The sequence below is a fragment of the Pelmatolapia mariae genome, linkage group LG10_11 (genome assembly GCF_036321145.2).
Source record: "Pelmatolapia mariae isolate MD_Pm_ZW linkage group LG10_11, Pm_UMD_F_2, whole genome shotgun sequence".
Lineage (NCBI taxonomy): Eukaryota > Metazoa > Chordata > Actinopteri > Cichliformes > Cichlidae > Pelmatolapia > Pelmatolapia mariae.
Window position 1 is genome coordinate 41205078 of NC_086236.1, and position 12013 is coordinate 41217090.

The 12013-nt window shown below is 40.5% G+C and overlaps 1 protein-coding gene across 3 annotated transcripts in view; it reads left to right on the plus strand.

Annotated features, from left to right (window-relative positions):
- Window positions 1-88: 88 nt before the first annotated feature.
- Window positions 89-12013, plus strand: part of ano10a (anoctamin 10a) — a 35710-nt gene continuing 23785 nt past the window's right edge. For 2 of the 3 annotated variants that reach the window (XM_063488126.1, XM_063488128.1), the window contains exons 1-12: window positions 89-175; window positions 4433-4488; window positions 5446-5601; window positions 5680-5877; window positions 6263-6397; window positions 7838-7957; window positions 8162-8346; window positions 8811-9195; window positions 10905-10960; window positions 11078-11152; window positions 11297-11485; window positions 11585-11776. In XM_063488126.1, the coding sequence (XP_063344196.1) occupies window positions 5466-5601; window positions 5680-5877; window positions 6263-6397; window positions 7838-7957; window positions 8162-8346; window positions 8811-9195; window positions 10905-10960; window positions 11078-11152; window positions 11297-11485; window positions 11585-11776 (1671 nt within the window). In that variant the 5' untranslated portion in view covers window positions 89-175; window positions 4433-4488; window positions 5446-5465. Of the gene's footprint in view, window positions 176-4226; window positions 4489-5445; window positions 5602-5679; window positions 5878-6262; window positions 6398-7837; window positions 7958-8161; window positions 8347-8810; window positions 9196-10904; window positions 10961-11077; window positions 11153-11296; window positions 11486-11584; window positions 11777-12013 lie in introns of those variants that run through there. The other variant, XM_063488127.1, reaches the window with a different exon arrangement.

Sequence of the window (12013 nt, forward strand, 5' to 3'; positions counted from 1 at the left end):
TATAGCTGTCTTGACTGAGACAAGGGGGAAGGGGGGCGTTATTCCTACTGTGGATCCACCTATCTCCGCTTCGTTTCTTCCTAGTAGCGTAAAACAAACGCACCCAGGAAGAGATTGCGGAACTGGCGTGTCTGTTATGTCTAAACATTGCTGCTGATCGGGGAAGTGGGTCTTGGTAAGTATTTAAACTCCGTTTTGTGTTCCTTGTTTTACATTACTCGGGTATTTAAAAGTAACACAAGAGTGTTGAGCTTGCGCGGACAGCTGCCGCTGTTCAGCTCTTCGGTTCAGTTCTTACGGTGAATCATCCTGCAAGTCATTAGAAATGTTCTCAACAGTCTTTAAACTCATTTATCTTGCTGAGCTGATATTTTTCAGGTCTTATCTTTAATGGGGATAGGTACTCATGCACATGTAACCTGCAGCGTGAAAGATACATGTAGAAAAAAGTTTTATTTACAGTGTTGTGCAAAAGTCTTGAGCCACACATCGTTTAGATTGTGCTAGGCGAATGGGATGTGATTTATGTGCAAACATAATCAGAAGCACAGTGTACAGACTTAAAAGTCAATATTTGGTATGACAACATTTATTTTTCCACACAGCTGAACTCTCTGAGGCCGCTTGCTTTGTTATTTATTTAAGTGGTCTTCAGAAACAGGCTTCTTGAAGGGTGTTTGCCTTTCATTCCGTTTGTGAAAATGATCACACACTGCTTCAATAACGCTGAGATTTGGGCTCCAGGGAGGCCAATCCATGATGGATGGATGTGTACCATTATATTTGTTTCCATCAAGGTAGGCCTTTACTGCATTCACAGTGTTTTTGGGATCATTGCCGCAATTAAATATTTAGCTGTTATCAATCAGAAGCTCTCCAGATGGAGACAAATCTTTTCTGCATTCATAATTCTACCAGTTTTGACAAGATCTTCAACACCACCATGCCTCCAATGTGTTTTCCACATGGCTGCAGTTAGTCACTGTTGTACTTTGATTCTGACCTTTTCTTTACGTATTGAAAAAAATCGAACCAAAAAAATTCAAATGTGGATTTTTCACTCCACTGGTTTTCAGTCCAGTTATTGTGTATGTTGGCATACCTCAGCCTTTGCTCTCTGTTTCATTTACTAAACAACGGCTTCTTCCATGCTTCCACTGAGACTGTTTCAGATGGTTTCAGTGAACCGTAGCTGGATCAAACTGAAAGTCCTGGGTCTTTGATGGATTTTTTTTGTCTTATTTCATGACTCTCATCTGGTATTGATACATTTTTCTTGGGGGGGGGCGTCTGTCACTACTACTTTTGCTCTCATCTGTCCAGTTTCCTTAAATTTTTTTTAATGACACACATACATGGACTGTAAGTATTAGTGAAGACCAGTTGATGTCCAAAGAACTTTTAAAGTACCATGTTTATTTTGTTTTTTTTCCTGTTTTGTTCTTTTGTTGTTGCTGTTTGTTTGTTTGTTTGTTTGTTTGTTTTGGGGGGTTTTTTCTTCTCTTTTCTTTAAAAATTATTTCTTTTTGTTTTTTGGGTATCTTGTGGTTTTATTGCTTTCTTACTGCCATATGTTCAAGATGTTTAAAGTGTTGGATATTTATGAATACAAAATCCAATAAATATATGTTTACAAAGAAAAACTTTGTAAACATATATTTACAAAGTTTTTCTTTGTACCTTTAGAAGGCTGGAGAACTATTGCTCAAGACCACTTTAAAGTAACAACAAACTCTGGGCATTTGTAACCAAAATACAAAGAAATCAGGGGTGAATCAAGACTTTTGCACAGTACTGGAGTTGTTAATTTTCCCGTAATTTCTCTAAATGTATATATTTAGGTCCGGGGTAAACCTGCATTTTTTTCTAATGGCCATCAGGGGGTGATCCCTGTTATCCCTGAATCCTCCTCCTCCTATATGTTATAACTTTGTTTAATCTCTTCAACATGTTGACCAAAATGTGATTTTTTTTATTTTTATTTTTTGTGGTTTTTGTGTAATCTTCCTGACAGACACCAGTATTCAAATAAAAGTGGGAGCAAGACTACAGAACTAAAACAGATTCTTGCAGTCATAGCATAGCGATTGCTGTCTTTGAGCTCCTAATTAAAACACATGAGAACAAAGAAGCTACGTAATGTGAAATGTAAAGCTGTATGTTACATTCACACACATATATATAAATTTACTCAACCCTAAGGAAAGTTATGTAAAATACTAAGATAGTTGCCATTTTTTTTTCAAAATCTGACACAGTCAGGATGAAGCATGAAGATTTGTTGTGTAACTGCAGAAAATGTTTCTGTGTTCGGTGTAAAAGAAATAATAACAGAAATAATCCTGCCACCTTCATTACGAGTTAACTGGATTATAAAATGAAAACAGTTACTGATTATAATCCCTAACAGAAAGATATCTAAAGTCAACTCAACAAGCTATGGGATTTGAGTTTTAAACCACACTCATTAAAGACTCCGCACACCCACACAGGTGTTGTCACTTAAAGCTGCACAGGCGTGGGCCAGGATAGTGGAAATTATGTGATCGATCACACACACAGAGCTATATTAATGAAATATACAAAGGCTGTTTTTCTTTTTAACAAAACTGGAGGCGTGAGAGATCAGTGGAAAGTTCAACTGTTACCTGTAAAACTGGTAATACTTGAATCTCTGGAGACAATAAGTAGGCTAAAAATAACATAGCACGTGGTTAGGGTACCTGTTCTGATCACTGTCAATTTGGTTATATTTAACATTGTTAGCATGTATATGTGCTTCATTCTTACATCCCTTTTTTCTATCAAATCATTCAAATAGTGTGACAGCATTGGTAGGACTGCGTGTGTGTGTGCACACAGTACATACAGCAGTAGAGTAGACAGTAAAAAATATCTTAATAAGGTAAAAACCCATCTGAAATCATAGTGAAGTTTAACATTCAGCTGGGATTTCCAAGAGCAAACTGATATGGCTGATATCACAGTCACCACATCCATCTTCCACAATCCAACAGATTATTATTATTATTTATTTATTTATTTTTTTACAACATATGGTTCAGATACCCATAAACTGTATAAAAGGTGGACATAGCTTCTGGTTCTGTGGAAATATCCTATACTGTAATTCTTTTTAATGGGCACTAGAGGGCGATACCTGTGTGCCTCTCATTGCTATAGAAATAGGAACGCAGCGCTCACCCCTAGCATTGGTCAACAGTTTCTTGATAACTTTATGGGCCTAGTCACTAATTTTGGGTAATATTGAATAAAACATTAAGTCCACTTTGTAAATTGTAGTCATTCTAAGTGTCAGAAAGGAGGATTATCACAGTCTATAATTTCCTCTAACTGAACTGCACATTTTAATTGAACCCTGTTGTAGATGATATTTCAGGGCTTCTGACCACCTTTTTCAGCGCTACATACTCTTTAATAAAACTTTGAATATGTGTGGCGCTCAGAGCATGAATCATATTGAATTTTAGTACTCTCACTCTCATTGTTACTCTCACATGTGCTCCAACACTGCCACCAGGCTAACATTTCTACATAATAAATAAGAAAATCTAATTTGGATGTTGAGTCAGTCTCCATACACTTCCATGTTAAAACGCCTCACAGCACTGGAAACAATACTTAGTCTTTGATAACTCATCTGCCTAGATGATAAATATAGTTAGAGGTGTGGCTGCTGTGACTGACAGGTGTTTGGGACACGGGTAGGCGGAGCTAGGCCTCTTCTTCGCCTGTGGTTATGCGTATCGGAGCAATTTTAATGGATTATTTGATTAATATTATGGGTTATTTTGTGTGTGAGAGACGTGTTCGTGCTTCACTTTTACTTTAACTTTCATCAGTCTGTTACTCAGCACTAATTAGCTGACATGAGAACCTGTGCTCCTCACTTTACGAATGCAGCTTGCTAATACCAGATAGCTTAGCACTCCACCCTTTCCTGTAGTCGGGTCACTTGTGGATGCGATGTCACGTGGCTGTGTCCATCTTTTGTTTGGTTTGGATGAAATGTGTCAGCACGTTATTCAGTTTCCTTCAGTTTTATTTATAAAGCGTGAAATCACAGCAGTCACCTCAACGTGCTTTATAAAATAAACTCTTCAACCTTTCCTAACTCTTTTACAGGAAGTGATAGTGTTACAAGTTGACTGCAATAGAAATTTTAAAAATGGCAGTTTTAAAAACCGATTTATTTATTTATTTATTTTGAGGACCACCACAGAGAGCTCAGAAATTAGCTTCAGTAAAAAACAAACAAACAAAAAACGCTGATCCGTGTTAAAGTTCCCTACAGGAGGAGTGGGGCAGATGTGGGTGTGACAGTTGACAGTGCTGCTCTGTGACGTGGAACACCGGGTGCAGCACGCTTCAAACTCCACACGCTCTTCTCTTTTCTTACTGTTCACAATAGATGATCACGGTTCCCGGCCCGAGCCTGGAACACTGCCGCTTCATACACAGATTTGGGTGAGTGTTGTGCTGGCCCGAACGACACACACACACACAGAGAAGTACGGAAGGAGTAGCAGTCAGCATGTCAGGGCTTTCTTTAACACACAGGCTCCTCCCTTTCTGGGTACAGCAGTCTCAGCTGTTTCTGTCGGTACTCTGGGTCTGTCTCTCCTTACAGTTCATACATGAGCTGATCTGCAGCAGACCCACAGTACGGATTCCACCACGTATGATTAGTTGATTTTATTGCAGGGAAGTCCCTGTTCAGGCTAAGGAGGGGTAGCTTTGACACACCTTGTGTAAACCTGTTCAATGAACATTGTGACTTTATCTGTCATTTCTTTACCTGTTTTGGGCCAATATGTCATTTCACACACTACATTAGTCATGTAAAGACATTTTGAATTTGTTGTACAGCACAGCAGGAATTCTAGGAGTCTGTGAATAGGATGAGACAGGGAGCCCAAGAAAAATTGTCCCTAAAGAAAAATTGTCATCATGTACAGTGGCATACATGATGTTAATGGCAATTTTTATTTCATCTATATTACTGGATAGGTTTTTTTTCTATAATATTACAAGAGAATATGGGTGTGTATAGCTGTCTGCGTCTATAAGCTAACTTTGCGACAGACTGGCGACCTGTCCAAGGTGTACCCTGCCTCTCGCCCTATGACAGCTGTGATAGGCTCCAGCTCCCAGAATTGTAGAAATACAGAAACTCCTGATGATTAGGCCTAGCACGAGCTCAGCTTGCCCTGCCAGCCTTGCAGTACACTGAAATTGAAGATGATAGTGACAAACAGGCCTTTCTAGCAGATAGCAGTGTTTCCGTTTATTGGCAATAACAATAATTACTGTTGGTTGTTCAAAGCAAAGCTTGTTCTACAGCAGTCTGTGCTGTATTTCACACTTGGGACTCAAGGAAATAAGGACAACAGCAATGTATTTGTTTTCATTTCTGTCATGCAGGTTTCCTGGGAGGAGGGACGATGCTGCAGGAGTCGTCAGTAGACAGCAGTGGCTCCAGGTTCGCTCCTCTGGTGGTGCTGGAGCTGGCCTCAGACACCAAGGAGGAGGCCATTGCCTGGCTGCTGAGCAGGATAAGAGACCGGCAACAGAATGGAGGTGTGGAAGATCATCTGTGCCCCTCGAATCATCTTCCCTTGTTTGACGTGGTATTATTCATCCTGTAATTTCTTCCAGGTGCTGAGCTGCTGGTGGAGCAGTTGGGACCTGGAATTGGGGTGGAAGAGAAGGAAAACCCCAACATGTTTTTGGTGGGGGCCTCCATGCAGAGGCTGCTCTGTGGTGCAGAGGATCTGGGGCTCTTTAAGGAGTGTACTGACGGGTCCATGAGAGCCTTCACTTTTGCCAGCAAACACAACTTCAAAGATTTTAAAGGCAAGTCTGCTGTTTAGTTTGTGAAAATGTATGCTTTAGACTAGCGTCTTATTGTTATTGTTAACTTGCAGCCTTGCAGTTTAACACAGCCAGGCTTTCTTTGTGTTAGCTGGTTTTCAGAAACCTTAAACAGTCAGTCAGAGGTAACTCGTATCACTACCATATTTATCAGCCTCCTTGTTAAGTCAGCTCTGTGCAGACTTACATAAATAAGGGGAATTTAATGCATCATTTGATTCTTCTTCAACACAAATCAATCTGAGCACTGCCCCTGAGTCTCATCACCGCTCACATACTCTGTCTGAAATGAGTGGCGTCACTGTAACAGCCTGTGAAAACATGCCTTTGTGGTGAATGGCACTGTGTTTCTGTTCCATCTCTTCAGGGGATGGAGACAGCTTCCTCAGTATGGCTGAGTGTCAGTATGTTATCAAGCATGAGCTGGACACGCTGCGAGCCAAAGAGGAGACTAATGTTCCAGGATACAGTCATGCCAAGCTCTACCCTGGGAAATCTATCAGTGAGTCTGTGTTCATGTCTCAGTCTGTTTCAAATGAGCTTTGCAGTGATCAGTTTGCTGATGTTGTGTATTTCACTCACAGGAAGACAAAAGAAAACGGTCTCATCTAGTTCCTTTTTTCATGCATACATATTCTTTGTTGCTTATCCAGCTGAAGGTGGCGGGGCAGGGTGCATGCTGGACAGATTGCCGGTACTTCATAGCACTGCTGAATTTAACAGCTGAAATTCCAGGAAACTGTACTAAATTAGGATGTGCAGACATCCCAGAATAAAACTGGGAAACTGATCAACCTCAAAAGTAAAACCACACACAGGTGATGTGAGTAAAACATGGCAGTGTATTATCATACAGGGTTTTGATGCTGTGGCCAATTTTATGCTTGTCCTCTTCCCCTAAACTGTTTTTCATTCTGTCGCTTACAGATAAACATTTTGATAATTGATCAGTCATTTCATTTGTATAGGAATACAGGTCCAGCTTCTCATCTTTGAGACTTGACTGTTTTCATTTTGGTCTGTTTGATGCACAAAGAGAACACATTGTGTAAATCATGGTTTAGTCGGGGCTAAATGATTTATCACTCCTCAACCTTAGTTAAATATACACTCAGCATTTAATCATAAAACTATCAGAAAGACATTTGTTAGAACCTGTTTATAACAACATTAGCCACAGCAGAGTATGTTTTTATTAGCTGATACACAGATTAGATAATTTCACTCCTATTTTTTTTCTCAGTTTCAGCTTGTGACAGATTTGACTGTTTGAGCCTCTCCTGTGGTTCATCCACACTTGCTTGCGGTTGATTTAGAGATTCCTGTAGTAGTAACGGTAGCAGACTGTAGACTGAACACAGACTGTGTCCTCCTCCCACCCCGCTATCTCTGCAACCCCCTCCCTTCGTCTGTCTTCAGGATGGAAACAATAAATATGCAAATGCAGTGAAATAGTCCTAAAGTGAGATAAGGAACCAATGAACTTGCAGTGAAGATAGGGTGCCTCTATTCAACGCCTGTGTTTGACAAATCGTGTTAAAATAGAATGTAATTATTTTTTGACAAATGATGCACTCAAAAAATGGCAGATGAAATGATAGCGCTTTCATGTGCTCGTATTTAGCTGCTGCATATTGGACAATAGTAATTATTGCTATAGTCATTATTGTATTGTGTGGAATGGGCCGGCTCCCAGCTATTGTTAGCCTGCCCTTGTTTTACAAAATGAAATGCATGTTTATTTAGTTGGGAAAGTGAGTTCAGAAAAACTCAAGAGAAGGATGGAAATGCAGCCAGAAGGTTTTCATGTGGAATATCTTCCAAATAATTCACAAGTTTGAGTAAAAACTTCCTGATTTATCATCACTGTACATGACTAGAGCGGGGGGTGAGACAGAAAGTAACATTCTGTTTTTTGTTGTTTTCTTTACTTGCATCTTAGTTCGCAGACTGCTCTCCAAAGGGATCTTAATCCAGATGTTTCCTCTGCGTGAAAACGAAGAACTCAAGAGGCTTTCTTTTTCCTGGTATAAAAAAGTGAAGTTGTCGTTTCAGCCTCTGGGTAAGTGCATCTTGTGCCATTATTTTTCATGGTCACTCTTGAATACATTGTGTGATTAAAACGAACAGTCCACGTTATGGAGTATGCACACTTGCAAAACAGGTCTCTGTACATCTGCATTTCTAATATGTCCCCAGACTGTAATGGGAGGGATGCACTGTCAGTGCTCCTGATCACTACTGACTCTTTCATCTCTATCCCCAGACGACATCAGACACTACTATGGTGAGGGCCAGGCTCTCTACTTTGGCTTCCTGGAGTACTTCACCTTTGCGCTGGTGCCTATGGCCCTCATTGGGGTGCCTTACTATCTGTTTGACTGGGAGGACTATGACAAATATGTAGTCTTTGCTGTCTTCAACTTGATCTGGTGCACTGTTATCTTGGAGGTAAGGAGACATGAAACAGTATGCAGTATGATATCGTTCTACCTATTGATCTATTAATCTGTGATGGCTGCAGTATATAGTTTGGTGTGTGGAGGCACAAAGCTCACCATCCTAAAAATATGATACACATAGAAATTGGGCAGTGATGAGTAAATATGCTCCAAAGCCTGCAGGTGGATGCTGGGGTGGTGGAGGGGTTAAAACAGGAGCGGTAGAAGTGAATCTTCAGCTCTTTGATGTAAAGGGATTGAATCTTTTCAAGCCCTTCAGAAGTTTAACTGTGATGTGTGGTTTAACTTTTCATTCTTTTATACACTAAACAAGAGAGAAAATTGACCCTTTAATTGTAAATGAAAATATTACCCTCTGCTGCTTGCAATGTGGTCTCTCCAAAAGTGTTTATTAAAATCGTAACAGAATTTTAAAATGCTTCAGCTGACTTGCTGAACCTTTGTGCCCACCAGTTATGGAAGCGACGCAGTGCCTCACTAGCCTACTACTGGGGCACACTGTGCAGAAAAAAGGCCTTTGAAGAACCTCGGCCTGGATTTCACGGCGTGCTTGGTCACAACCCTGTGACGGGACGTGCAGAACCTATCTACCCCACCTCCAAGAGGCACCTGCGTGTCTACCTTGTGTCTCTGCCCTTCGTCCTGCTTTGCCTCTACCTGTCCCTCTACATCATGATGATCTACTTTCAGATGGAGGGGTGGGCTCTGTCCATCTATGATGAGAACCCCACATTCTGGACACACATTCTGCTATTCATCCCTAGTATCATCTATGCTGTGGTCATAGAGGCGATGAACCTCATCTACAGATATGCTGCCGAGTTCCTCACTGAATGGGGTAAGTCGACTTTTTCATTATTGTGCATTCACACCAAACCATGTTTCTTGCATTAATACAAGCCCTCTAGCCAGAGCTAGAGGGCTTGATTGTTGATGATATCACAAGAGAATCCACAGCTGATGAGCTTTCACAATGCAGCGTGAAGCTAGGGTTTTCCTGTAATTCAAATGTTTTAATTCAACAGTCTCTTGATTTGCCTTTATTTAAGTGTGCACCATTTTGTCTCATTGGGTAGACTTAAGGCCAAATAATTTTTTATTATACGCTCAAGACCCTACAATAATCGTGTGTGTGTGTGTGTGTGTGTGTGTGTGTGTGTGTGTGTGTGAGATCTCTATCTTAGGTATTATCATGCAGATGAATGAAAAAACAGTTATGTGTTTAAGAGCACAGCTCATGAGATCACGGTGAAAACTATCCGCACTGTTCATGTTGCTGAAATTAGAACATTTTAATTTGAGTGTAATAAAAACTTTATTAAGGAAATATATGCTTTTAAAGTTGATGAATGTAAATGAATTGACCAGAACAAAAGCAAACAGCACCTTCAAACTATGAAACCAATTCAAAACATCAAAATTAAAAATGGACTGCTGTTCAGACTTCCCATGCTTTGATGTCCATCCGAGGTCTGATTACTTTCAGGACAGGGTCCAAAGTTAACATCATTATCCATCTGTTCTCTTTGTTCTTCAGCCATTTCACTTTGAACCCCACAGTGCAGGCTGTGAAATTCTTGCCACAGAAGCCACAGTATGTTGAAGACACCAAAAGCTAAAGTGTTGTAAGAAGTTTTGTTGCCGGTCATCCAGGTCCAGGTCACCTCTGAGGTCACTGAGCCAATTTAGAATTAGATAGCTTGGTAACCGATACACTTTTGTTCCTCCTCTGCGCAGCAACTGTCACCATATTGAGCACAAAAATAAGATGTGCTCCCCCCCCCCCCCCCCCCCCCCCCCCCCCCCAGCGTTCAACCTCAGTGCAATTGGCAGTAAAATGCATGTTGCATTAGTAAATCAGTTTGTATACCTGATTTAATTAAATAAATGAAAAGCTAATGATGAATGAACGATAAAAGTACAGACTTTAATTGTGTTATTTCAAATGGTTTAGCAAAGAAACTGCATTAAATCTTTTGGAATGATAACTATTTTATATGTAGTTATGACAAGTAAGGGAGATCAAAAGGTTTAGAGTTTCATCCATTGTATCATTCAATCACTGTTCACAGGAACTTTTTATTTGTGACAGCAACGCAATACAGTACAGCTCTCAGTAAATGGAAGTGAAGCCATCAATAGGATAAACCAACCAAACATATATTGTAAGATAAAACCCTACAATGTTAGAGAGAACCTCAGCAATCATGTGATCCCCTGTGAGCACAAACTTAGATTGTTGGGATAATGTCGTAGTATGAGGTCTGATGAGGTATGATGGGCCCTGATTCTTCAGGAGAATTCAACATTCTCACAGAATTTGGAGATAAATAATAACACAAACACACCATGAAAGTAACTTAGATGCTTCTTAAGGCAAATAAAAGGAATGTTTTTAAAGGGCTGACCCCAGGAAAAGTCAGGCTTTGGTCAGGTCCTGGAGTTCCAGATTTTTGGCAGTCATTGACTGCAAAAGGTTTTCATCCAGTGAGCTTCTGCTGTGAACATTGCGATGAGTTATTGCTGACATGTTTTCCGTGTGTTTAGAAAATCACAGGCTAGAGTCTTCATATCAAAATCACCTGGTGCTCAAAGTCTTGGTGGTGAGTGAAATGAGTTATCCACAGTTTTCTGCCAACTGTACCCTTTATTGATGAGAGTGCAGCCTTTCTTATCACCACCTCACTTCTCATAACTGTCCTAACTCTTTTTTTCTTTAGTTCAACTTCTTCAACTGTTTCGCGTCGCTCTTCTACATTGCCTTTGTCATGCAGGACATGGAGCTTCTCAGACAGGTAGGTCTGCCTCCTTCGTTCCTTCTTTGATTCTACTTCCCATCGTTCTGCTCCTCTAGTTTTTACAGTTCCTTTCTTTTGTTTCTCTCACCTCCCTCTACCCTGGTTTCTGTTGATATTTCTTTGTGTCTGCGCTCTTTCCAGAGTCTGGCGACCTTGTTGATCACCAGTCAGATCTTGAATCAGTTCATGGAGGCCTTCCTGCCCTACTGGCTGCAGAGGAGACGCAACAAAAAGATGATTCGCAAAGTCCAGAAGAGAAGAATGTATGAGGAGAAAGAGCTTCCGCTGGTAGAGCAGGTCCGGCTCGAGGCCGACATGAGCACGTACTTGGTCAGTACATGTGATCTTTAATCAGAAATCAAATGACGTCTTCTGCGGCGTTCTTTAATTTGTGTCTGTGTGTCTGTCTGTGCTCTCATTCCTGCTCAGGGAACATTTGATGACTACCTGGAGCTCTTCCTGCTGTTTGGTTATGTCAGTCTGTTCTCCTGTGTCTTTCCTCTGGCTGCTGTCCTTGTGGTGTTAAACAACATCACCGAGGTTTACTCTGACGCCTTCAAGATGTGTCGAGTGTTCAAACGACCCTTCGCCGACCCAGCTGCAAACATTGGAGTCTGGCAGGTATTTTTATTTAGTTTTGAATGCAGTTGCTGATGTTTATGAGAAAAGAATGATTTTTGGTAGTTTTTTATTTAACAAATATTGCTGTACAACCTTAAACTACTAAAGGACACAGATATCCTCCACATCCTTACTGCTATATTGGACGTCCTTCAGAAATGATATTGGGGTACTCTGAACATTAAAGCTTTCTGTGGACAAGTCATTGTATTTTTTAACATGCTGTCCTAATCTAAA